This window comes from Tachyglossus aculeatus, chromosome 4 (genome assembly GCF_015852505.1).
Source record: "Tachyglossus aculeatus isolate mTacAcu1 chromosome 4, mTacAcu1.pri, whole genome shotgun sequence".
NCBI lineage: Eukaryota > Metazoa > Chordata > Mammalia > Monotremata > Tachyglossidae > Tachyglossus > Tachyglossus aculeatus.
In genome coordinates, this window is record NC_052069.1 from 124,741,647 (window position 1) to 124,768,468 (window position 26,822).

General features: G+C 51.4%; 2 protein-coding genes across 7 annotated transcripts; both read right to left on the reverse strand.

Annotated features, from left to right (window-relative positions):
• Positions 1-394: 394 nt before the first annotated feature.
• Positions 395-15,436, reverse strand: HDHD3 (haloacid dehalogenase like hydrolase domain containing 3). Of its 5 annotated transcripts, none has more exons than XM_038744782.1 (2): positions 14,498-15,436; positions 395-1,790 (listed from the first exon to the last, which is right to left on the reverse strand). In XM_038744782.1, exon 2 carries the CDS (start codon positions 1,757-1,759, stop codon positions 1,013-1,015), a length of 747 nt encoding a protein of 248 aa, XP_038600710.1. In that variant the 5' UTR covers positions 1,760-1,790; positions 14,498-15,436; the 3' UTR covers positions 395-1,012. The 5 variants fall into 5 exon arrangements, with proteins under 5 accessions (XP_038600710.1, XP_038600711.1, XP_038600708.1 ...); XM_038744783.1 differs by lacking the exon at positions 14,498-15,436 and adding an exon at positions 5,782-5,915 and having other exon boundaries at positions 395-1,779; XM_038744780.1 differs by lacking the exon at positions 14,498-15,436 and adding an exon at positions 5,782-5,915.
• Positions 15,437-15,535: 99 nt separating this feature from the next.
• ALAD (aminolevulinate dehydratase) lies at positions 15,536-21,469 on the reverse strand. Of its 2 annotated transcripts, none has more exons than XM_038744776.1 (12): positions 21,329-21,469; positions 18,879-19,018; positions 18,503-18,553; positions 18,126-18,222; positions 17,776-17,911; positions 17,441-17,524; positions 17,243-17,331; positions 16,994-17,049; positions 16,751-16,838; positions 16,454-16,540; positions 16,181-16,310; positions 15,536-15,688 (listed from the first exon to the last, which is right to left on the reverse strand). In XM_038744776.1, exons 2-12 carry the CDS (start codon positions 18,989-18,991, stop codon positions 15,627-15,629), a joined length of 993 nt encoding a protein of 330 aa, XP_038600704.1. In that variant the 5' UTR covers positions 18,992-19,018; positions 21,329-21,469; the 3' UTR covers positions 15,536-15,626. The 2 variants fall into 2 exon arrangements, with proteins under 2 accessions (XP_038600704.1, XP_038600705.1); XM_038744777.1 differs by lacking the exon at positions 21,329-21,469 and adding an exon at positions 21,220-21,319.
• Positions 21,470-26,822: the final 5,353 nt, after the last annotated feature.

The following is a 26,822-nucleotide window of genomic DNA, read 5'->3' on the forward strand; positions in this document are numbered from 1 at the left end:
CACATTCCCTGCCCAAAGGAGCTTTCACTCTGACAGAAGAGAAGGCCTACCCCCAATAGGCTGACATTCTTAGCCCAGGTAGGAATGAGAATTAATTGCTTGCCTCTTTGAGGACAAGTCTGAGGGAAACAAAATATTTGGAAAGAGAATTTCTTTTGGTGTTGTCTTTACCTCTTTAAATGGCTCTTGCCACTTTTCCTTTCATCCGCCCATGCTGGGAAGCAGATAGAGCAGGGACTGGGAGTCAGAAGGATGCAGGTTCTAATCCCGGCTCTACCACGTTTCTGCTGTGTGACCTTGGACAAGTCACTTCACTTCTCTGTGCCTCAGTTACCTCATCTGTAAAATGGGGATTAAGACTGTGAGCTTCATGTGGGACACGGACTGTGTCCAATCCAACCTGATTACAGCGCTTCAGACAGTGCCAGGCACACAGTAAATGCTTAATGAATACCATGGAAAAGGGAGCCAGAGAGACCAAGGAGAATAAGGGGTGACTGCAGCAAGGAGCTGATTTTCACCTAGGGGTACTGACTCTATACTCATCGAGGAAACCTGCAGGGCCAGGAATAACCAAGAGCAGAGAAAAGCAGGAGGCTGGGTGAGAGGAGCTGCCGCTGGTCGTGACCCCTGCTCCAAAAGTGTGGTGAGGCAGGCAAGCCCCCTCCCACACCACATCACTCCGCTCCCCCACCCCGCACCAGCCCCGACCTTAGCTGCCAGCTGGCAAACTGCTGGTGTTTGGGGGTGTTCAAGGTTTTTAAGGGATTCACATGGGTAGAAGAAAGCACAGGCAGAAGTAAAATTTTTGAATCTTCCTGGCTTGGAGTGGAGGTGCTCCCACAAGCTTCAAGAAACTATCCCGAGCTGCAGGGCGGCACTGAGGGTGCATGTCTAACTCTGTGGAGTGTTGGCGGGTCTTTTAAAAGGTAGTTTTAGCCAGGTTAGCTTGCCACACCCCCACAGCTCCTGGCCCTAAATGTCTTCGGAGCCACCCAGTTCCCAGTTGTTGTCAGTGACTCAGGTTCGAGCCCTCCAGGCGGTCGAGAACAGTCAGGAGGTGGGGGAGGGTGGGTAGGATGTGGTCTGAGGGCACGGCTCCCGTCCCCAGGGAGAGCGGCTCCGACCCCGTCACGAGGAAGCTGTGCATGCCAGCCCGCCGGGCGGCCTGGTAATCATTCAGGAGGTGGTCCCCTACATGGGCGGCTTGCGCGGGGGAAACGCGAGCGCGGCGCAGGGCCTCTTGGAAGATGCGCGGGTCCGGTTTGGCCCAGCCAGCCGCCTCCGAGGTCAGCACAAACTCAAAGTGCTGCCGCAGGCCGCAGTGGACCAGGATCTCCTCCAGCCGCCGGTCAAAGTTGGAGATGACGGCCAGGCGCAGGCCCCGCTCCCGGCACCGCTGCAGGGTCCACGCTGCCCCTGCCACCACCTCCCAGGTGTCGGCGCGGCAGAAGTCTCGATAGAGTCTGTTGGCAATGGGGTCGGTGGCCGCGGCATCTGAGATCCCAGCCAGCAGGAAGGTCCGTCGGACCACCTCCATCCACCACTGGCGGGAGCTCAGGCCCTGGCTCAGGCCGTAGTTGGGGTAATCCTGGCTCTGGGCTTTATAGGCCTGGTGGAAGGCCTGGCTGAGGGCCGCCGGCTCCAGCTGCAGCCCGTGGGCTCGGGCCTGGCTCGCATACTCTTCCCCCACCGGTCGGCGAAGCCGCAGCAGTGTGTCCTTCACATCCCACGTGAGCAGCCGCAGCGTGGACGCCATGAGGTGTGAGTGGTAGCTCCCTGCAACACAACTGGCAACCCGTGAGTTGAAACGTTTAGCCTTCCACAGGTTCCTCGCTTTTTTTTTTCTTTTAACCGTGTTTGTTAAGGGCTTACTCTGTGCCGGGCACTGTACTAAGTGCTGGGGTGGGTACAAGGTAATCAGGTTGGACACCGTCCACGTCCCACACGGGGCTCACAGTTTTAATCTCCATTCTATAGGTGAGGTAACTGAGGCACAGAGAAGTGAAGTGATTTGCCCAAGGCTGCATAGCAGACAGGCGGCAGAGCCGGGATTAGACCCCAGGTCCTCGCTTTACCCCACGGGCCTGGGAGAAAGGGTCAGGGTCCTCCTCATTATCCTCATCAGTAGTATTTATTGAATGCTTATTGAGGGCAGGACACTGTCCTAAGCCCCTTGGCAAGGGAGTTGGTAGACAGATTCCCTGCCCACATTGAGTTTAAAGTCTAGAGGGGTCCACTAGGACCAAGCAGGAGCAAAAATGCAGCAATCAGATCGGATCTGCTCTCTTGCCCTCCCTCCTTGAAGACACAAGGGCAATGAATACAGTGGTCATGTGTCTTGCCCACAGGATCAGTCTAAGGCAATGAAGGAGTCCAAGAGTGCTACTACATGACCAAAACTCTCAAACTCACGCAATGTAACTCAAACTAAGGTGGCTGGGAAACTTGAGGCTGAAATAATGCATTTCCAAACTAAAGCTAAGGTGCTCCAAAGACCACAGATGGGTCAGATTGGTTATGCAAAGTGGGTGGGAGGTTAGTGAAGGATAGGATTTACCCAGCATTCTTCTGGGGTGGGATTCATTCTGATGCTACAAAGTTGGAACCAAAGACACTGAAAACCACTAAACCATGACCAAAGGCGCTGAACAAACACTCTAAGGTCTCCAGGACTGCAGTTACTGTTTCAACAATCATGCTGATTTAAACTAGAGAGGGCAGAGTCCAGGCAAAATTACTTCCTTGAAAAGTTATCCCCAAGGAGGGGTTTCCAGTGGACTAGGCATGTGAAGAAAATGGAGGAACAGGCCTCAGTTTGCTGTTTTTCCTGTAGGGGAGTAGAATATCACAAGTTCTGCTTTCCTGCAGGTTGAAGGCCCAGTTTTGCTCAAACTCCTTGGCTTTGGGCTTGGATCGGGTCTGGATTCATTCATTCATTCCTTGATGGAAGGGCTGTGCCTCTGGGGGATGGTACCAGACATTATAGACTGATCCGGGGTCATGCCCGGTCCCAAGATCCCTGATCAGTTCCCTGCCTCTTGAGGATGGGGCGCTTAGATCACTGTAGCACATGCCCAAGCAGGGCTTGGGCAGCACCAAAGCTCTGAATGTGCAAAAACTGCCATTGGGGCACTTGGAAACAATCAGCCATTCTGAAGTCCTTGCAACCTGGGGCTTTTGGGGGCTGCCCCAGTGCCCCATGGCAGTCCTGGCTGGAGCAGTCCTGAAATAGAGCCAGTCTGGCTTGATATCAGAAGAGTAAAACAAGGGGTGTGCCTGACCTCATTAACTTGTATCAACTCCCTGCCCTTGGAATAGTGCTTGATGCATCCTAAGTGCTTAACTAATATCATAAAAAAGGGGGGAGTTGACAAGTATTCACCCGTGGGGTAGTCTAACACAAGGCATTTCAAACATTTTTATCACCCAAAAGAAGTAAGGCACTGATCTCTGTAACACAACCCAAAATACAATTGGAACTCTGGGTACAGGTACCCTTCTTTTATCACCAGGCCCTCCTCCTTTTCTCCTGGGGCCCCCTTAGGTTGCTGGGACCAGTTGGCAGCGGTCCCAGGGAATAATTCTCTCCTGTGCCTGTTTTCCGCAGTCTCATATCTTCTATTCCTGGTATTCCTCATCCCTAATAGACTGCTGAGCCCACAATTCCCCTAACCTTTTCTGTGTGGACCCTCTGTGCCAGCCAGGGGAAAGAAAGTGAAGCTGGGACAGTGACATTGCCAGCCCTCTTCATCTCTCCTCAGCTGGGAAGCAGCATGGCCTAGAGGAAAGAGGGTCTGGGAGTCAGAGGACCTGGGTTCTAATCCTGCTCCATCACCTTTCTGCTGTGCAACCTTGGACAAGTCATTTAACTTCTCTGTGCCTCAATTACCTCATCTGAAAAATGGGGATTAAATCCCCCTCTCTCCAGTTTAGACTTTGAGCCCCATGTGGAGTAGGAACTGTGTCCAACCTGATTACCTTGTATCTACCCCAGCCATGAGAACAGTGCTTGACACATAGGAAGTGCTTAAAACAGTAATAAAAATAAATTAGACAGAAAATTCCTCAAAGGAAGGGACTATATTGTTCACTGTTGGTGTGTGGACCCAAGTACCTCATGGGCCAGCAGACACTCAGTGTTTTTTGGGGTTTTTTTTAAATGGCATTTGTTAAGGGCTTATTTACCATGTGCCAAGCACTGTATTAAGTGCTGCGGTAGATAGAGTATAATGAGGTTGGACACAGTCCCTGTCCCACATTGGGCTCACAGTCTAAGTAAACTAGTAATAACTACCTAGTGGATAGAACATGGGCCCAGGAGTCAGAAGGACCTGGGTTCTAGTTCCGACTCCACCGCTTGTCTCCTGGGTGACCTTGGCCAAGTCACTTCTCTCTGCCTCAGTTACCTCATCTGCAAAATGAGGATTAAGACTGTGAGCCCCACATGGGCCACGGGCTGTGTTCAGCCTGGTTACCTTGTATCTACCCCAGAGCTTAGAGCAGTGCCTGGCGCACAGTAAGCGCTTAACAAATACCAACCCCCCCCCCCCCCCCAAAAAAAAAAAATCCTGATTCTCTCTCTTCAATCACCACTCAGGGAAAGAGAGAAGGGAGAAACTGGCCGAGGAGGGTGATCGGCTGCTGCCGAGGCCAGCAAACCCGTTAAGGGCCATGGGTGCTGAGGGCTGGTGGTAAGAGCACTTAGAACTGTGCTTTGTACATAGTAAGCACTTAATAATAATGATGGCATTTGTAGAAGCAGCGTGGCTCAGTGGAAAGAGCCTGGGCTTTGGAGTCAGAGGTCATGGGTTCGAATCCCGGCTCCGCCATATGTCTGCTGTGTGACCTTGGGCAAGTCACTTCACTTCTCTGAGCCTGTTACCTCATCTGCAAAATGGGGGTTAAGACTGTGAGCCCCCCTGTGGGACCTGATCACCTTGGAACCGCCCCAGCGCTTAGAAGAGTGCTTTAGCACATAGTAAGTGCTTAACAAATGCCATTATTATTATTATTATTATTATTATTTGGAGTCAGAGGTCATGGGTTCGAATCCCGGCTCCGCCATATGTCCGCTGTGTGAACTCGGGCAAGTCACTTCACTTCTCCGAGCCTCAGTTCCCTCATCTGTAAAATGGGGATTACGACTGTGAGCCCCACGTGGGGCAACCTGATCACCTTGCATCCCCCCCCCCAGCGCTTAGAACAGTGCTTTGCACATAGTAAGCGCTTAACAAATGCCATCATTATTATTATTATTATTCTACGCCCTGGGGGGATCAGGTGATCAGGTTGCCCCACTTGGGGCTCACAGTCTTAATCCCCATTTTACAGAGGAGGTAACTGAGGCACAGGGAAGTGAAGTGGCCTGCCCAAGGTCACACAGCTGAGGCAGGATTCGAACCCATGACCTCTGACTCCCAAGCCCACGCTCTTTCCACTGAGCCACGCTGCTTAACAAATGCCATCATTATGACTAGGGAGGCTGGGCCGTGACTGTCACCCTGCCGGACCCCGAAGCTGGAGGGGGGACGTCCTTCGCGGGGCCCACCCCCTCGTCTCCCGTGGCAACGAGGCCAGTGGGGGGAGCGGCGCCTTAATCAATCAATCCTATTTATTGAGCGCTTACAATGTGCAGAGCACTGTACTAAGCGCTTGGGAAGTACAAATTGGCAACCTATAGAGACAGTCCCTACCCAACATTGGGCTCACAGAGCCCCGGCGGCGGGGCCTGGGGGCGGCCCAAGGAGGCGCGGACGGGGAGAAGCGGGGCCAGCTCACCCCACGATCCCTCTTGCTGCTGCTGCTGGCGAACCCGCAGCTCGGCCGCGCCCCTTCGAGGGGCGGGTGGATCGGGCGGACGCGGGGCGAAGGGACCCCGGGAGGGTCCGGGAGACGGACGGCAAGGCAGCCACCGCCACGGCGGGGACACAGTAGCCACGGCGCGATGGCTACCAACCGCCACCGCCGGGCCAGCCAACAGCTGCTGGGCGCATGCTCCCTCGGCCTCCCTCCCTTTCCCTAAAGCCGGGGGGCGGGGAGGGCAAAGTCCGCCCAAATCCCGGCCCGAGGCGGCAGCGGGCAGGGACCAACGGATGGACGGCCAAGTGGCGGGCCTACTACTACTACTACTACTACTAATAATAATGTTGGTATTTGTTAAGCGCTTGCTGGGGGGATACAGGGTCACCGGGTTGTCCCACGTGGGGCCCAGTCTTCACCCCCATTTTCCAGATGAGGTCACTGAGGGCACAGCGACTTGCCCGGTCACCCAGCCGGGATTAGAACCCGCGTCCTCCGACTTCCAAGCCCGGGCTCTTTCCACTAAGCCACGCTGCTTCCCTAAGGGTATTTGTTAAAAGCTTCAAATGTGCCAAGCACTGATGGAGATACAAGGCCATCGGGTTGCCCCACGCGGGGCTCACGGCCTTCATCCCTATTTTGCAGATGAGGGGATTGAGGCCCAGACAAGGCAGGTGACTTGCCCAAGTTCACACAGCAGGCAAGTGGCGGAGCCGGGATTAGAACCCATGACCTGCTGACTCCCAGGCCCGGGGCTCTCTCCAATCAATCAGTCAATCATATTTATTGAGCGCTTACTATGTGCAGAGCACTGTACTAAGCGCTTGGGAAGTACAAATTGGCAACATATAGAGACAGTCCCTACCCAACGTTGGGCTCACAGTCTAAAAGAGTCCACTAGGCCACGCTCCTTCTCAGCCAGCCAGTCTGCAGCCAGGTACCTCCTTTAATATTGACAATAATAATAACGATGGTATTTGTTAAGCACTTACTATGTGCCAAGCACTGTTGTAAGCGCTGATGTAGATGCAAGGTAAACAATCAGGTTGTCCCGCGTGGGGCTCACAGTCTTAGTCCCCATTTTCCAGATGAGGTAACTGAGGCACAGAGAAGTGAAAGGACTTGCCCAAGATCACACAGCAGACAAGTGGCAGAGCTGGGATTAGAACCCATGACCTGACTCCCAGGCCCATGCTCTTGGTCATGGGTTTGAATCCCGGCTCCACTAATTGTCAGCTGTGTGACCTTGGGCAAGTCACTTCACTTCTCTGTGCCTCAGTTACCTCATCTGTAAAATGGGGATTTTTTTGATGGCATTTATGAAGCGCTTACTATGTGCAAAGCACTGTTCTAAGTGCTGGGGAGGTTACAAGGTGATCAGGTGTCCCACGTGGGGCTCACAGTCTTAATCTCCATTTTACAGATGAGGTAACTGAGGCACAGAGAAGTGAAAGGACTTGCCCAAGATCACACAGCAGACAAGTGGCAGAGCTGGGATTAGAACTCATGACCTGACTCCCAGGCCCATGCTCTTGGTCATGGGTTTGAATCCCGGCTCTACTAATTGTCAGGTGTGTGACCTTGGGCAAGTCACTTAACTTCTCTGTGCCTCAGTTACCTCATCTGTAAAATGGGGATTTTTTGGATGGTATTTATTAAGCGCTTACTATGTGCAAAGCACTGTTCTAAGCGCTGGGGAGGTTACAAGGTGATCAGGTGTCCCACGTGGGGCTCACAGTCTTAAGCCCCATTTTACAGATAAGGTAACTGAGGCACAGAGAAGTCAAGTGACTTGCCCAAAGTCACACAGCTGACAATTGGTGGAGCCGGCGTTTGAACCCATGACCTCTGACTCCAAAGCCCAGGCTCTTTTCCACTGAGCCACGCTGCTTCTCAGGGGATTGACTGTGAGCCCCACGGGGGACAACCTGATCACCTTGTAACCTCACCAGCGCTTAGAACAGTGCTTTGCACATAGTAAGCACTTAATAAATGCCATCATTATTATTATTATTATTATTATTATTATCCCCTACGCCATCCTGCTTCTCTCCTAGAAGCCTGATGTCTGACTCCCCTCCTAGACAGTAAGATCGTTGCGGGCAGGGAATGTGTGACAAACTCTGTTGCGTTGTACTCTCCCAAGGGGTTGGTACAGTGCTCTGCATACAGTAATCACGCAGTAAACAGAGTTGATTGATTGATTGATCGAGTCAGAAGGTCTGGTTTCTAATCCTGACCCGGCCACATTCCTGTGTGACTGGGCAATCAATTGTCTTTATTGAACACTTACCTTATTTAAGAGCACTTGTACTAAGTGCTTGGGAGACTACCAGAGGCGCGTTCCTGGCCCACCCTATGGCACTTATGTAAATATCTTTTAATTATATATAATTTATTTATATTAAATGTCTCCCCCTCTAGACTGTAAGATCAATGTGTGCAGGGGACATGTTTGCCCACTCTGTTGTACTCTTGCAAGCGCTCAGTACAGTACTCAGTATTTATCTATATTAATGTCTGTCTTCTCTAGGTTAAGAGTTCATTGTGGGCAGGGAATGTGTCTGTTGTTGTACTCTCCCAAATGCTTAGTACAGTACTTTGCACACAGTAAGTGCTCAAAATATGATTGAATGAATGAATGCTCTGCACACAGTAAGCGCTCACTACCACTGTTGATTCATTTATTCATTTAATTGTATTTATTGAGCACTTATTCATTCATTTAATTGTATTTATTGAGTACAGAGCACTGTACTAAGCACTTGGGAAGTACAAGTCGGCACCATATAGTCCCTACCCAACAACGGGCTCACAGTCTAGAAGGGGGAGACAGACAACAAAACAAAACATGTAGACAGGTGTCAAAACTGTTAGAATAAATAGAATTATAGCTATATGCACGTCATTAATAAAATACAGTAGTAAATATGTACAAGTAAAATGAATAGAGTAATGAATACGTACAAATATATACAAGTGCTGTGGGGAGGGGAAGAAGGTAGGGCAGAGTGGGGAGGTGATGAGGAGGAGCGGAAAAAGGGGGCTCAGTCTGGGAAGGCCTCCTGAACAGGTGAAGTCTCAGGAGGGCTTCAAAGGGAGGAAGAGAGCTAGTTTGGCGGATGTGTGGAGGGAGGGCATTCCGGCCAGGGGAAGGATGTGGGACGGGGTCGACAGCGGGACAGGCAATTATGTGCAGAACACTGTACTAAGCACTTGGGACAGTGCAATACAACAATAAACAGTGACATTCCCTGCCCGCAACAAGTTTACAGTCTGGGGTGGGGGAGACAGACATCAATACAAATAAATAAAATTACAGATATGTACATAAATGCTGTGGACCTGGGATGGGGGGAAGAGCAAAGGGAGCAAGTCAGGGTGATGCAGAAGGGAATGGAGATGAGGAAAAGTGGGGCTTAGTAGTCACTTGACTTCCATAATTTAAGGAAGCAGTGTGGTTTAGTGAAAGAGCATGGGCCTGGTAATCAGAGGACCTGGATTCTAACCCCAGCTCCGCCACTTGTCTGCTACATAACACTGGGTAAGTCACTTCACTTCTCTGGGCCTCAATTACCTCGTCTGTAAAACGGGGATTAAGACTGTGAGGCCCCATGTGGGATATGGACTGTATCCAACCTGATTATCTTGAATCTACCTCAGAAATTAGATCAGTGCCTGGCACGTAGTAAGCACTTAACAAATATTATTAAAAAAACAACAAAACTTTATGCCTGTTTCTTCATCTGTAAAATGGGGGTTAAATTCCTGTTCTCTTTCCCTTTTAGACTGTAAACCCCATGTGGGATAAGGACTGTCTAATCTGATTACACCTACCCCAGCACTTAGCACTGTGTCTGGCACAGAGTAAGCACTTAGTAATGGTGTTTGTTAAGCACATATTGTGAACCAAGCGTAGTAGGCACAAGGTAATCAATTCAGACACAGCCTCTGTCCCTCACGGGATTCACAGTCAGAGTAGGATAATAATAATAATAATGATGGCATTTGTTAAGTGCTTACTATGTGCAAAGCACTGTTCTAAGCGCTGGGGTGAATACAAGGTGATCATGTTGTCCCACATGGGGCTCACAGTCTTCATCCTCATTTTATAGATGAGGTAACTTGAGGCACAGAGAAGTTAAGCAACTTGCCCAAAGTCACACAGCTGACAATTGGTGGAGCTGGGATATGAACAGATACTGAATCCCCATTTTACAGATGAAGAAATGAGTCATAGAGAAGCTACATAACTTGCCCAAGGTCCACAGGTCCATAGGAGGCAAAGCATCACAGCCAGTATTAGAACCAGGCCCTCTGACTGCCAGACTTCTGCTCTTTCCACTAGGCCACTTTACCACAGTTGTTACTATAGGCCAGTCCATTGGAGATCACACCGCAGATGAGGACCAGGGAAGGGGAAGTCTTTTCTCTCTGGCCTCCACAGCCAAAAGCAAGAACCCCTAGGATGCCCCTAGGCCATTCAGGTGGTGGGATGAAGCCCCAAATAGCAATATGAATCATCTGGCCACCTGGTCCCTAAGGCCCCTGTGGCAAGGAGACTGCCCCCATCCTTCCCCAATATGGATGGCCATGAGATTGACGCATCCCTTATATCTCTGAGCTGGCAGCTGACTAGATCAAATAGGACTGGTCCTGGTTGGTGAGGTAATAGAGAGCCCAGGCCTGAGGGCAGTTTTGGTGCTGCTCATATTTATGGTATTTTTATGGTATTTGTTCAACGCTTACTCCATGTCAGGTACCGTACTAAGCACTGGGGTCGATACAAGGTAATTAAGTGGGACACAGTCCAAGGTCCCACATGGGGCTCACAGTCTTATTCCCCATTTTACAGTTGAGGTAACTGAGGCACAGAGGGGTGACTTGCCCAAGGTCACATAGCGGACAGGTGGCGGAGTCAGAATTAGAACCCAGGTCCTCCTTACTCCCGGGCCAGTGCTGTATCCACTAGGCCACGCTGCTTCTTCTGTCGATGAGAAGCATTGAAGGGTGAAGACATACCAATGCCACTATCTTTTTCAGACCTTACCAAAGTGGTTTTCCTTGGCACAGGTACCTTCCTTATAGCTTGTCTAATCTCTGGTTCAAAACCCCTGCTGAGAATATTATTCAATCAAGCAATCAATGGTATTTATTGAGCACTTACTATGTGCAGAGCACTGTTCTAAACCCTTGGAGAATATAATACAACAGAATTAACAGGTGTTGTTTTAGTTACTGGCCTTTGCACTTGGGCTTGGTCCCTGAGGGAGTGTGAGTAAATGGCCTTCTTTGTGCCTAGGGCTGGCAGATTAAAAATGCTGGATCATGGAAGGTTGGCGGGGGCGTATGGGGGATGAGGAGAGATAATGTGAACTTTAGAACCTGGAGGAGGGCTCCGTGAAACAGGTTTGGTGAAATTAGTTGAATTTCCCAGAAATGGGTGTGGGGAGGGGCGGAGTAGGGTGCAGTGGTGGCAAGCACGGAATAGTAGATAAGATTTAAATTCAGGGAAATGCACTGTGATGACAAGCATTCCACCGGCAGGCCTTGATCTCACATTTGCTTTCCAATTCTCCTTAACACGGATTTTTTAAAAAAGGACTTCATTAGGCTTGAGAAAATTTAAAGAAAAGTGCCTTAAATTTTAAAGAACTTAGGTTCATGATTGATCACCAGAGGGGAAAGTTAGGGGACTTTTTGGTCAGTCCCTGACTATGAGGTTGGGCTTTCAGGACAATAATTAACACAGTTTCTGGAAGTATTCTCTCAGAGCCAAAATCTTGAGCTGGATGGACCATGGGACTGACCCAGTTGGAGTTGTTTATGTTCTATTTCTTTCCCATAAAACTTGATGCCAGGTACCTTGGTATTGCAGGCTACATATACTAAAGTGTGAATGGTGCCATTCCCCAGCACTTCTTAAAACGCCCTCCGCCATTCAGGCTGCACTTTTAAAAAAACAGATTAATCAATAAATACCCTCCCCATTCTTTGGTGTGGGATGTGCGCCCTCTCTTTCTTGTCTAAAGTCCACAATTCTTTTTATTTTGCTCCCAAAGGATCACCACTAAGGTCACATCTCCTCCAAGAGGCCTTCCCCAATTAAGCCCTCTTTCCCTTGGCTCCCGCTGCTTTCTGTGGTCAGTGGGCTTGGACCTGCAACCTTAGCATATTCATTTGGTATTCACCTCACCCTCAGCCCCACAACATTTACGTGCATATTTTAAAATGATATATTATTCTTATGTGTCTCCCCCTCTAGACTGTAAATTCACTGGGGGCAGGGAATGTGGCTACCAACTGGTTTTTCTTTATGGTATTTGTTAAGTGCTTACTTTGTGCCAAGCACTGTACCAAGCACTGGGGTAGATACGAACTAATCAGTTTGGACGGAGTCCATGTCCCACATGGGGCTCAGTCTTAATCCCCATTTTACAGATGAGGTAATTGAGGCACAGAGAAGTGAAGTGACTTGCCCGTGGTCTCACAGCAGACAAGTGCTGGAGCTGATATTTAAACCCAGGTCCTTCCGACTCCATCATGGTTTAGTGGATAGAGCACGGGCTTGGGAGTCAGAAGGTCGCGGGTTCTAGTCCCCGCTCTGCCACTTGTCTGCTGAGTGACCTTGAGCTAGTCACTTCACTTCTCTGTGCCTCAGTGACTTCATCTGTAAAATGGGGATTGAGACCGTGAGCCCCATGTGGGACAGAGACTGTGTCCAACCCGATTTGCTTGTATCCAGCCCAGCGCTTAGTACAGGGCCAGGCACATAGTAAGCAGTTAACAAATGCCATAATTATTAAGGCCTGTGCTCTATCCACTAGGCCACACAGTAAGTGCTCAATAAATGCCATTAATCATCTGAAGGGGAAAAAAGTATGTTTTCCTTTGGGCTGGTACAGGGCACCTCTGCTGCTTCTCTCACTTCCTGGGCTACTCCACTAGCAGTCAAACTCCTCCTCCTCCTTCCTCCCTTCCTCCTCCCTTCCCTGCGTTGATGCCAGTGTCCCTGATGCTGGTGTGAAGGGAGGGGCAGAGAAGCATGTTCAGTGGGGACAGAAAAAGTGCATGGGACCTGGAGAGGTGGGCTGCTGGATAAAGCAAAGATTCATTCTAAAGCAGCTTGGCCTAGTGGCTAAGAGCACGGGCTTGGGAGTCAGAAGATCATGGGTTCTAATGCTGGCTCCACCCCTTCTGCTGAATGACCTTGGGCAAATCACTTAACTTCCCTATGCCTCAGTTCGCTCATCTGTAAAATGGAGATTAAGACTGTGATCCCCATGTGGGGCAGGGACTGTGTCCAATCCAATTATCTTGCAGCTACCCCAGCGCTTAGAACGGTGCCTGGCACATAGTAAGTGCTTAACGAATACCTTAATTATCACTATTCTAAATCCTTTTCCATTGATATCACTGTCATCTAGCTGCACTAGCCCTCATTTAGGGATCTGGCCAAAGAACATCTCATCCCTACTCCGTGAGGGCTTGGATGGTGCTACTGGTTGGCATTAATCATCTACGATCCCCACAGGGGAAGAATTCTGGCTCAGAAACAGCATGGATAAGACTCAGCATGAATATCCTTCCCTACAGACTGGCAGGGTTGGAACCCCTCCACAGGGAATTGGGGCATTTGACTGGGAACGGAGGTAGGAAATTTGATGACCAAACTTCACCTCTCCACCCTGCTCACTAGAACTATCAACCGGCTCACTGATCATCCTAGGAATGTCCAGCTTCTGGCCACTTTGTACCATGGCCTGGCATGACTGTGGTGGTGGGCTGGGCCTATTAGGTCAGTACTTCACAGTGTTGTCTGTGACCACAGTGTTTCTGCTGCTCCCACACACTCGTTTGCCCCGGGGAGAGTCCCCATCCACTCTTGACCTCAGTCCAGGGGGCTCCTGGTGTCCTCTTAGACCAGGACTATGCCACACTTGCAGTGACATGGGTCATCGGAGCGATTGCAGGAGAATAGACTAGCGGAGAGCCACTGTGGTGACTGAATGGGGGCCACAGTGCCTCTCCACCCCGCACGCTTAAAGCCCAGACAGGGATGTGAAACCTACACCTGCAAAACCCAGGGTGCAGGCCACCCCCTCCAGCACGGCAGAGCGCTGCTGTTGAGGTACCAATTTGACACAGCGACTTTGCTTGGGCACAAACAACACTGAAAGGCTTCAAGCATCCTCAGACCCAGGAGGGCTGGGAGCTCAGGGAACACACAATGGGCAGGAAGGCATGGATGATGGCAGAAATGGTCTGAACCTCTCCGAACCCAGTCAGATTCAGTTCTCCTCCCCAGGAACTGGGAGAGGGAAAGAGCCACCTCCTCCCCTTTGGGAGCCGAATCCAGCTTGGAATCACCTCCACCCCCCCTCAAACGAAGGGAAACCCCGGCTTGTGCCCACCGCCCCCCTCCCCACCACAGTAGCCTCCATTCCAGCAATCCCCACCTTGCCCCCAACAGGCTGAGGAGGTCAGGTGTGTTCGCAAGGTTCATTCTTGCAACTGTTTCCTATCCCAGAGGCAGAGGAGCAAGGAATTCAGGGGAGGAAAATGAAATCAGAACCCAAGTGTAAATTAAGGGAAACAAGTAGTAGGCAGAAGGCCAAATTCTCACTTCAAAGAGATGTCACTGACTTTTAAACCCTTGAAAAAGGAATGTTAATAAGGTAAAAGTGTGAGTCACCTTCTAATGAAGCCATAAATTCCGCTCCCGCTCCTTCTCCTTTCCAGAATGGCCAGGGGAGTGGGAAGAGGTGCACAGGGCTCTGAAGATCAGGCCCGGAGAAAAATCGACATCAGTTCAAGTCATTCGAAAGTCCCCTCCTTCTTTTGAGAGATGGGACCTTGTCTGGGTGTTTCTCCCACAGGTGAGCAACAGCTTACTCTGGCTCTCTGGATAAACCCCGTCCCTCAGGCCCTGAATAACTCAGGCTAATGACTAGTCCTCCTTTAGCGCTATAAACAGTAGAGCCAGGCAGGTGACTCCCAGGCCCAGACAATTGGCCCGCCACAGACCCACCCACCTTTCACATAAAAAAGGAGCTAACAGGCCTCTGACCTTGGGACTTGAGCCGCAAACAGCCCCACGTGCCAGGCTCATGCTTGCTCGACCTCTGGCTTCCCTCCAATTCCTAAAGCTCCGGAGCTTCTTTCCCTCCTGACCAACCGATCCTTTCGGAAGGCCCCACCTGGGTGAAGCTGGGCAGCAGCATAGGCCTCAGGGGTGCCACCCGACCTCGATGGACCGGCAGGAGATCCTGCCGCTTCTGCTGGGGAGGGAGGGAGGGAAGAAGGTGGTTTCGGCAGCTCCTCCCAGCTCCCCAAAGTATGATCCACTTAAGGGCTGAAACAAGTGCCCTTGAGTCAGGGGAATCCCTGGCCCAGACAGACAAGGGGTTCTGGCTTCACCCAGTTCCCAGTGTAGACATCGGGCAGGGGCGGAGCAGGGGCAGGCTAGAAGACGTCACTCCCCCACAGTCAAGCGGAGCAAGCAGGATGAAGCCCAGTGCTGGCAGAGGCTAGGCAGACCCCTCTACCAGGGCCATTCACCCTTTCCTCCAGCTCCTGGCCTGACCTTTTCTTACCCCCTCCGGGGCCCAAGCTGGGTTGCCGATGGCCAGAGTACAGGGGCAGTGGAGCCGGCTTCCCACCGCTGAGAGCAGACCCTGACCCCCAGGGCACGGGGCACGAGGCACGAGGCACAGGTCAGGGGGCATAGGGGCACAGTTTCACTAGCAGCATTTACTTTGGTTCTCCTGTCTCTAAGGCCCCCCAGATTTTAAAAAAGTTCTACTTCTTGCACTTCCTGTCCATCACGCCTCTTTGAGCCAGTGCAGGAGCTGGGGCGTGTAGTAGGTGATGATGATATCGGCACCTAGGACGGGAGAACAAGAAGAGAAGGGAGGTCAGTGCGGCCGAGGACCGATCTGGCTGGGCTCCCAACCCTGCCTGCTGACAGCCCCTAGAGGGGTGGTGGGTGGTGTGATGGTTAGAACTCAGCCATTCCCAACCATCAGGTGCTGCAGCCAATCAAAAGTCTGCCCTGGGGACTTCCATCACCAACTACAGACCTTGGGGAGCAACGCAGATCCTGGTCAAAGCGGAAGAGGGTCTGGCCCCGGTCTCCTGCCCCCTACTCGCTATGTGTTTGTTTCCAGGTGCGTGGGAGCCTTTTCCCTCCATCTCGCAGCTGAGGCTCCGGTGGGGTTGGGGGCATGGGAGGGAACTCTTAAACCCAGCAGAGGTCCAGAGGCACAGGACACAGGGCCCAGCCTCCCTGTGCTTCAGAGTACCCATCTGGGGAGTGGGGATGACTGCCAGAGTCCCCGACTGCTCTCCAACCGACGCCACCCCCAGCTCCACTCACCTGCTCTGCGGAAAGACGTCATGGCCTCCATGACCGCAGCCTTGAGGTCAAAGGCTTTGGCCTGGGCACCGTGCCACAGCATGGCAAACTCCCCGGACACGTGATACACAGCTAGCGGGAGCGCAGGGTGCTGGGGAGTGGAAGCAGCAGTGTGAGCCAGAGAGGAGGACGGGAGGAGACCCGAAACCCAGCTGTATTCGCTAAACCCTGAGGCTCCTCCACCAAGCCCCCAGGATCCATCCTCATAGCACCCCAGCCGGGGGCCCATCTCACCTTATCCTTCACCTCCCGCACGATGTCCAGGTAGGGCATCCCAGGCTTCACCATCAGCATGTCTGCCCCCTCCCGCACATCCCGGTCCTGGGGGGCAAGGCAGGGAGGATGAGGACTCGGGGATCATACCCCAACTAGTCCCTTGGGAACGGGGGGGAAAGAAGGGGTGGAGGTCAAGGTTTGAGGAGAGGGAGATGGGGGTGGAGATGGAAGTGGGAAAATGACCTGGTAGAGGGAAAGGGGAGAAGTGGGGATGGCAGGTGGAATGACCGAAGTAACTAGGATGGGTTCTCTTACAACAGCTCGCAAGGCCAGGCCGCGGGCTCCCGGGGGCAGCTGGTAGCAGCGTCTGTCTCCAAAAGCGGGGCTGGATTGGGCTGCGTCCCTGCAAGGTAGAGGCCAGCCAGGGGGTTAGGGTGTGCTGAATGTGGCACCCAGGCTAAGACTTCACCCACACCGAGAGCGCCAGGACCATCTCCCCCAGCCTCCCACTCCTTCCCCAAGGATGGCCTCCCTCTCTCCAAGATCTGCTCCACATACCTGAAGGGGCCATAGAAGCAGGAGGCGAATTTGGCACTGTAGCTCAGCACAGACACCTGGGAGAGATGGATACCTTCAAGTTGGCACTTGGTACGCCCTCCACCCTCAGTTCTTCCCACTGGACCCAGCCCCCACTGGCCTCGGACAGAGCTGAGAGGCTCCGTGGCCAAGTCCTGGCTCAGGGCAAGGGTCCTGGCATTTTCTAGTCACCCTCAGTCCCCTGAAACGATACTGCTTGGACCCCCTTACCTGGTTGCCAAGCCCATGGGCAATCAGAGCCTCCTTGATAGCAGCAATGCGCCCATCCATCATATCTGATGGAGCCACCACCTGGCAGCCTGAAAGCAGGAATGGAAACTCTGTCCTGCAGAACTCTCCTCCCCTCAACCCCACATCATATCTCTGACCCGGGAACCCATTCCCTTCCTCCCTCAGCCCCAGGCTCACCTGCCTTGGCATAAGCCAGTGCCACCTCTGCCAGCCGCCTGCTGCTGTCTTCAGCGCGGATGGAGCCGTCCTTCCTCAAAAGCCCTGCAGAGACAGCATCTCAGGTCAGTGGGCACCCTGGCCACCCCTTCCCCTTCTCATGTCCCACTAGATGGCACAGACTTCCAAACTCCCAGCGGGTCTTGCTCCCAATCTCCAGGGATGGCATCAGTGACAGAGACCATCCCCCAAGGGGAGAGGGGGGCCGGGAGATGGGGTGCGGGGTCGAAGGGATGAAGCCAAGGAAAAGGGTGGGGGCCAAGAGGCGTGGGTGGGAAAGACAAAAGGAGTCTCACCACAGTGACCATGGGAGGTGTAGGGGCACAGGCAAACGTCACAGGCCACCAGCAGCTCAGGGAAGGCTGCCCGCAGGGTCCGGATGGCCTGGATAGCTGGGGTGTCCTCTGCGTCTGCTGCTGAACCCCGCTCGTCCTGCTCGGGTATGAGGGGATGGGGCATCTGTCACTGGTCTTCCCCAAAAGAGTTCCCAGACAGGACTGCACCTCTGGGAAGTCACTCCCCACAACACCTCCGTAACCCTTCCCTACCACAGCAATCACCTCCTCCCCACCCTTGAGAGCACTCTCCACTTGGACCCCCCTCTGACATCCCCCAGCATTGGTCCCTCCCAGATAGCGCTCCTCACCTTGGTGACCTGGGTAGGGACCCCAAAAATCAAGACGCATCTCAGGCCCTGGGCCACCAAGGGCCGCAGCATCTCCTCCAGCTTGTTCACCCCATACCTGGGGAGGGAATGGGTCAGTGGTTCACACAGGCAGGTCACAGCCAATCAGGCTCCCTCCCCTTCCTGCCCAAAGCCTTATCCCACCGGCTCAGGCGATGCTGGCCGGTCATTAAGCCCGATTCCTGGGGCCCTAGAGTCTAGAGTGAGGGGAAGGGACTTTCTGCTCCACGGAGACTAATCTCCAGGCCCCCAGGTAGGCACACTGGGCTGGAAAGCCAGTTGGCTTCTCTCCTGGAAATCCATGTCCCTCCCCACCTCTTTTCCACAATTTGACGTACCTGGCCACTCCAGGGAGGCTGGCGATCGGTTGCACGGCATCCGGACTGTCACTGCAGGAAGGAGAGACGAACGATCTGGGAATTGAAAAGCTCGGGAGGTACTGGAGATAAGAGCTTGGAAAGAGCCACCTCCAGGGCTAAAGGAGAGGGTGATAGAGAGTGTGGCACGGGGAGTGGGGAAGGCAGATGCTGAGAGCTGAGTGTGCCTAAGGGTCCAAACTTATGCCTGAGATGGGGTGGCACCATGCCAGAGATTGGCAGAGGACTAGCACAGGATTCCCCTGGATGGTGGCAGTGGGTGGGAATGACAGGCAAAGCCCAGCATTATCATGAAGATGTCAGTGGGCTGAGGTTCAGGTCCTCTTAGGGAACTCACGTGACGAAGACAGGGTAGATGAGGTTGGAGGCATCAATTGTGGTGGCAGCTGCCTGCCAGCTACGCAGCAGCGGGTGGAAGTAGCCGCTGTGAAGCACGGACTCGGGCTGCATGGCAGGGGTGGTGGCTCAACAAGGTTCCTGAGGAAGAAGAGTTCCCATGGTAACTGCAGGGATTTAGCGCCAGAGTTTCCCAGCCCTTCCTTTGCCCCCTTGGCAAAAGTTGTGCATGCCAGGCGGGCAGTAGTGACTTGTGAGGCAAATGTTCCTTCCCCGCACCCCCATTCTCACTCTTTCCACTCTCTCCAGGAGAAATGGGACTGGGTGAGCCATGGCTCTAAGCCAGAGAGGTGCCTTCAGGGTGGGTAATTTCCAGCTCACAGCCAACCCCATGGAGGCCTTATCTGAAACCCCAAGCCCTGGAGGAGCCTGCCCAATGGCTTATGTGGTTTCTTTTATCCCCAGAAACATCAGGTCCCAAATAACCGCCACACCCATCCACACTCACAGCACTTATGCACACGCGCACACACACTTCCCAGCTCACCTCCCTGGCTGCCACCACACTCCATTTAGACCATCACTTTTCCTGGCACATATCCATGCTGCTTCCCCCAGCCCTATACTGGCTGTGACAGCTTCTAACCCAATGTTGATTTTCCAACTTGGACTTACGGCTGTGAGCCAAGAGTCCTGGGGCCAGGGAGCAGGAGGCACAAAGGGAACAGGGCAAAAGGTGTGCCTAGGAGAACCTGGCTGGCCCCAGAGCCCTTGGCTTCCAAGGTCCAACTGCTGGGAATCAACGTTTCGGTGGGCCCCTCAAGCTGGCAAGATGAGGCAGCCTCCAGCTGTGCCCGTTTTCTGTCCCCAGCCCCAGACCTTTCAAGCTAATAAAGACCCCCAAAGCCAGCCCTTACCATATTACACAATAGGATACATGCTATAACAGCCCTTAACACGATAATCATATTAATAACAACAATTTAAAACTGTGGTATATATTAGGTACTTACTATGTGCCAAGAATGGTACCAAGCACTGATAGATAACATGCAACCAGGTCAGACACAGTCAAACTTTGTTGTCTGTCTCCCTCTTCTAGACTGTGAGCCCGTTGTTGGTAGGGACCGTCTCTATATGTTGCCAACTTGTACTTCCCAGGCGCTTAGTAGAGTGCTCTGCACACAGTAAGTGCTCAATACGATTGATTACCACAGTGCTCTGCACATAGTAAGCGCTCAATAAATACGATTGAATGAATGAATGCGGGGCTCACAGTCCTATGGGAGGCCCAAAGCTTCAACCTCCTCCCCTACAAAGACAGCTGCAACTAAGACGCAAAACGCTTATCTTTTCTCCAGCTCATCCCTAGGGATGGTGCAGATTTGGGGAGGCGGGGGTGGGGGAGGGAGAAAGGTAAAACTTGGATAATCCGCACACTGGATTAAAAAATCTCCAGAATATGCGCAAGGAATCCCAATTCCTTGCTTCCTTTCCTTTCCCCCTTAGCAATGGACGCGCAGCAGAGCCTTTGGGCCAAGAAGGCTGGGAGATAAGGAGGCACCAGCACCAACCCCCACCGGTGAAGCTGTTACGTTAACTGCTACTAAGTTAAGCGCTTAGTACAGTGCTCTGCACACAGTAAGCGCTCAATAAATACGACTGATTGATTACGTGGGTCGCAGTGCAGGGGTGAAGAGAGGTGGGCCCTCTCAATCCCCACCCCAGGCCGGACTTCCTGCCCTGCTGACGGGGCTGGGGCGTAAGTGGAGTCCAAACGTCCGGCTCGGACTGTCCATTTCCCAAGCGCTTAGTCCAGTGCTCTGCACACAGTAAGCGCTCAATAAATACGACTGATGATGATGTTGCCAGTTTGTACTTCCCAAGCGCTTAGTACAGTGCTCTGCACATAGTAAGCGCTCAATAAATACGATTGATGATGATAAATACGATTGATGATGATGATTTCCCTAAGTGGCCTGGGACAGGGTCGCGCCTCTTGGGTGGGCTAACAAAGGGGCTGGAGGGGGAGGTGGCGCCCCTGGAAGGGAGAAGACCACCGGCCCAGTCCGGTCCGGGTGTCAATCAATCAATCGTATTTATTGAGCGCTTACTGCGTGCAGAGCGCTGTACTGAGCGCTGGGGAAGGACAAGTTGGCGACATATAGAGACGGTCCCCACCCAACAGCGGGCTCACAGTCCGGACGACATATAGAGACAGTCAATCAATCAATCAATCCTATTTATTGAGCGCTTACTATGTACTAAGCGCTTAGGAAGTACAAATTGGCAACATATAGGGACAGTCCCTACCCAACAGCGGGCTCACTGTCCGGACGAACCTGCCGGGACGGGTCGTTGGGCCTGCGGGGGACAGAGGCCGAGGCCCGCAGGGACCCCGGGACCGGCAACGGCGGAGGGGCCCGCAAAGGCCCGGAATATCCCGCTCACCCGCGGCCGATCCCTGTGCTGTGCTGCGCTGCGCTGTGCTGTGCTGTGCTGTGCTGTGCTGTGCTGTGCTGCGGCGACTCCTGCGACAACTGAGCTTGGCCCCGCGCCGTCCCCAGCCCCGGGCCACCCCACGTGGGCAGGGAGGGGCGGCGCTGCTGTGGTGAGTGGGGCAGGGCTTGTGTGGCGGGCGGGGCTTGTGTGGCGACTGCAGGTTGTGTGGCGAGTGGGGTTTGTGTAGTTGGAGGGGCCGGCCCGCCTTCGGAAGCGACTCGGTGCCGATAGGCCCAGGCCTGCCCCGGGGATGGCCGCCCACCACAGCCTCCCCTCCCCGGAAGGCCCGGCCTTCCCTACGGCCTTCCCTCTCCGCCGAAGAGGCTTCTCCTTGCGCCACTCGGCTGTGTGGCTTCGGGAAGTCGCTTCACTTCTCTGTGCCTCAGTGATCAGACTGAGCCCCTTCTTTCCTCTCCCCCTCGTCCCCCTCTCCATCCCCCCGTCTTACCTCCTTCCCTTCCCCACAGCACCTGTATATATGTATATATGGTTGTACATATTTATTACTCGATTTATTTATTTTACTTGTACATTTCTATCCTACTTATTTTATTTTGTTGGTATGTTTGGTTCTGTTCTCTGTCTCCCCCTTTTAGACTGTGAGCCCACTGTTGGGTAGGGACTGTATGTGATGCCAATTTGTACTTCCCAAGCGCTTAGTACAGTGCTCTGCACATAGTAAGCGCTCAATAAATACGATTGATTGATTGATTGATCTCGTCCGTAAAAGGGGGGTGAAGACTGTGAGCCCCACGTGGGACAACCTGATTAACCGTAATGGCATTTGTTAAAGCGCCGTTCCGAGCGCTGGGGTGGATAGGTGATCAGGTTGTCCCACGTGGGGCGCACAGTCTTCCCTTCCCCACAGCACCTGTATATATGTTTGTACATATTTATTACTCTTTATTTATTTTACTTGTACACATCTATTCTATTTATTTTATTTTGTTAGTATGTTTGGTTTTGTTCTCTGTCTCCCCCTTTTAGACTGTGAGCCCACTGTTGGGTAGGGACTGTCTCTATATGTTGCCAATTTGTACTTCCCAAGCGCTTAGTACAGTGCTCTGCACATAGTAAGCGCTCAATAAATACGATTGATGATGATGATGATGAGCCCCTTCCTTCCTCTCCCCCTCAGCCCCCTCTCCATCCCCCCATCTTACCTCCTTCCCTTCACTCCAGCACCTGTATATATGTATATACGTTTGCACGTATTTATTACTCTATTTATTTATTTATTTACTTGTACATATCTATTCTATTTATTTTATTTTGTTAGCATGTTTGGTTTTGTTCTCTGTCTTCCCCTTTTAGACTGTGAGCCCACTGTTAGGTAGGGACTGTCTCTATATGTTGCCAACTTGTACTTCCCAAGCGCTTAGTACAGTGCCCTGCACATAGTAAGCGCTCAATAAATACGATTGATGATGATGATGATGAACTTGTACTTCCCATGTGCTTAGTACAGTGCTCTGCACACAGTAAGTGCTCAATAAATACGATTGATTGATTGATTGATTAAGTGCTTACTATGTGCCAAGCACTGTTCTAAGCACTGGGAAGGTTGCAAGGTGATCAGGTTGTCCCATGGGAGGCTCACACAGTTTTAATCCCCATTTTACAGATGAGGTAACTGAGGCCCAGAGGAGTTAAGTGACTTGCCCAAAGTCACACAGCCGACAGTTGGCAGAGCTGGGATTTGAACCCACAAACTCTGACTCCAAAGCCCGTGCTCTTTCCACTGAGCCACGCGGATTAAGACTGTGAGCCCCACGTGGGACAACCTGATTAATCGTAATGGCATTTGTTAAAGCAGCGTTCTAAGCGCTGGGGTGGATGCAAGGTGATCAGGTGGTCCCACGTGGGGCTCACAGTCTTCATCCCCATTTTCCGGATGAGGCCACTGAGGCACAGAGAAGTGAGAGAAGTGAAGTGACTTGCCCAAAGTCACACAGCTGACTGGCAGCGGAGTCAGGATTAGAACCCATGACCTCTGACACCCAAGCCCGGGCTCTTGCCACTGAGCCATGCTACTTCTCTGAGGATGGTATTTGTTAAGCGCTTACTATCAATCAATCAATCAATCAATTGTATTTATTGAGTGCTTACTGTGTGCAGAGCACTGTACTAAGCGCTTGGGAAGTACAAGTCGGCAACACATAGAGACAGTCCCTACCCAACAGTGGGCTCACAGTCTAAAAGGGGGTGACAGAGAACAAAACCAAACATACTAACAAAATAAAATAAATAAAATAGATATGTACAAGTAAGATAAATAAATAGAGTAATAAATATGTACAAACATATATACATATATACAGGTGCTGTGGGGAAGGGAAGGAGGTAAGATGGGGGGATGCAGAGGGGGACGAGGGGGAGAGGAAGGAAGGGGCTCAGTCTGGGAAGGCCTCCTGGAGGAGGTGAGCTCTCAGTAGGGCCTTGAAGGGAGGAAGAGAGCTAGCTTGGCAGATGGGCAGAGGGAGGGCATTCCAGGCCTGGGGGATGACGTGGGCTGGGGGTCGATGGTGGGACAGGCGAGAAGTGACTTGCCCAAAGTCACACAGTTGACAAGCGGCGGAGTCAGAATTAGAACCCATGACCTCTGACTCCCAAACCCGGGCTCTTGCCACTGAGCCACGCTGCTTCTCTGAGGATGGTATTTGTTAAGCGCTTACTGTGTGCCAAGCACTGCACTAAGCGGAGGGAAAGATACAAGGTTATCGAGTTGTCCTACGTGGGGCTCACAGTCTTAATCCCCATTTTACAGATGAAGGAACGGAGGCCCAGAAAAGTGATTTGGCCAAAGTCCCACAGCTGACAAGTGGCGGAGTTGGAATCAGAACACACGAACTCTGACCTTGTAACTTCCCCAGTGCTTAGACTAGTGCTTGGTGCTTAGTAATTGCTTATCAAATACCGTTATTATTATTACTAGTAAGTGGTGGACTCACAGTGGCCAAAGGGTGGAGGTGGGAGACCCAGTAGGGAGGGGAGGGACACGGTTCAGCCTTTTAGACTGTGAGCCCACTGTTGGGTAGGGACTGTCTCTATATGTTGCCAACTTGTACTTCCCAAGCGCTTAGTACAGTGCTCTGCACACAGTAAGCGCTCAATAAATACGATTGATGATGATGAAGGAAAAGGAGAGGCTGCCTGGGGAAAGCCTTGGGTAAGGCTCCAGAATCTGGGCCCCAAGGGCTGCAAAAACTGACCGCTGCCCATCTTGCTGTCCCTCTAGACTATCAGCGTGTTATGGGCAGGGAACGTAGCTGCTAATTCTGTTGTATTTTACCCTCCCAAGCGTTTAGAACAGTGCTTCGCACATAGTACTTAACAAATGCCATCATTATTGTTATTTAGTACACTGCTGTGGCCATAGTAAAGCTTAATAAATACGATTGATTGGACACTAAGCTCGCTATGGGCAGGGAACGTGTCTGCTAATTCTGTTATACTCTCCCAAGCGTTTACTACAGTTCTGTGCATGTAGTAAATGCCCAATAAATACCACTAATTGATTGATTAATTGATTATGAGGTGCAGGGCTAAAAGCAAACAAGCCCTACTGCAGTTTCAGCCAAAATCTTTCCCCCGGGGCCTGATCCAGAACGGCGGATGGGAGGGGAGCGATCGCATTCATGTCTCCTGTCAATACGTTCATATGTTCCCTGATTTAATAATAATAATGACGGCATTTATTAAGCGCTTACTATGTGCAAAGCACTGTTCTAAGCGCTGGGGAGGATACAAGGTGATCAGATTGTCCCACGTGGGGCTCGCAGTCTTAATCCCCATTTTACAGATGAGGTAACTGAGGAACAGAGAAGCTAAGTGACTTGCCCAAGGTCACAAAGCTGACAATTGGCAGAGCTGGGATATAAACACATACTATGGGACAAACATTTTTGCTAAGCATAGGGTAGGTACAGTCAGAGACAGTCCCTGTCTCACATGAGACTCAGTCTAAGGGGGAGAACAGGTCTTTAATCCCCATTTTACAAATGAGGAAACTGAGGCCCAGATTAATTGACTTGCCCAAGATCATACTGCAAGTGACAGAGCTAGGATTAGAGTAGGTCTTCTGATTTCCAGTCCCTTGCTCTTTTTACAGGGCCATGCTTCTTATTTTTTATTTCTATGTTTATCTGTATATTCAATTACTTGTTTCATCCTGATGCTTGTACTGCTTTCTGCTTTATCCTTCCTCTACTCTGCTAGATTGTAAATTCCCTGAGGGCAGAGATCATCTCTATTACCTCTAGTGCACTATCCCAGGCTTAGTATAGTGCGCAGCACACAGTACATGCTCAATAAATACTATCTACTGATACCTGTAAATAACATTCATCTTCCCCATTAATTGTAAACTCCTTGAAGTCGGGTAATGTCTTACAACTGTTGTAGTCTCTTAGCACTCAGTCGGTGCTCAGTAAATACCACTGATAGATTAGCATACATTTATCAAGGTATACAAGAGTCGCCCAATCAATCAATCGGTGGTAATTACCGAGTGCTTACTGTGTGCAGAGCACTGTACTAAGTGCTTGGGAGAATGCAATACGAAGAGAGTTGTTAGACATGATTCCTCCCCTGAAGGAATTTACAGTCTAGTGAGGGAGCACTGCCTTCTCCATTTAATATACAAGTCTCGTCCATCTGACTGTTCAGGCACCTCACCGGTTCTCCATAAACTTTCAAAAATGTTGCAAGATCTTGAGTCAATTCCTAATTGAGGTTACTGGCTGACAGATTTGAATACACCTATTTAAATAATCCCGCCAGCTTTCCCCCGGCTTCAAGCTTGTTTCCTACCCTCCCATGCTTCAGCTTGTTTTCTACCCTCCCATTTCATTTCCTGCCCATTCAGTTCACAGGCCATTTTGAGGGGAAAAGGGATGTCAGCACCAAAGTCTCACATAGAACTGAGGGGAAAAATAGCTTTACAAAAGCACTGCCTTATTGGGGTGATATTTATTGAGTGCCTACTGGGTACTGAGCACTGTACTAAGCGCTTGAGTGAGCACAATACCACAAGCTACTGTTAGCAGACATGATCCCTGCCCACAGAGCTTAGTCTTGAGGATGATTGTCAATTGCCATTTTTCCCTCTGCTACTAAAAGACCAATAGGCTGTTGTTCCTGACATATCAAAGCATTTTCTTTTGTCTTTTGCCAAATAAAGAATATGGTAGAACTTGTTTTCAGATTGTATATATGTATATATGTTTGTACGTATTTGTTACTCTATTTTACTTGTACATATCTATTCTATTTATTTTATTTTGTTAGTATGTTTGGTTTTGTTCTCTGTCTCCCCCTTTTAGACTGTGAGCCCACTGTTGGGTAGGGACTGTATATGTTGCCAACTTGTACTTCCCAAGCGCTTAGTACAGTGCTCTGCACACAGTAAGCGCCCAATAATTGATGAATCCCCCCCATGCTG

Excerpts from the sequence above, each read along its gene's own strand:
- ALAD (XM_038744776.1), bottom strand. The coding sequence starts at position 18,991 with ATGCAGCCCGAGTCCGTGCTTCACAGCGGCTACTTCCACCCGCTGCTG. Across the intron at positions 17,912-18,125 it reads TCCCTACCCAGGTCACCAAG|GACGAGCGGGGTTCAGCAGC; the intron begins GTGAGGAGCGCT and ends ATACCCGAGCAG. Across the intron at positions 17,525-17,775 it reads CACCTCCCATGGTCACTGTG|GGCTTTTGAGGAAGGACGGC; the intron begins GTGAGACTCCTT and ends CTGTCTCTGCAG.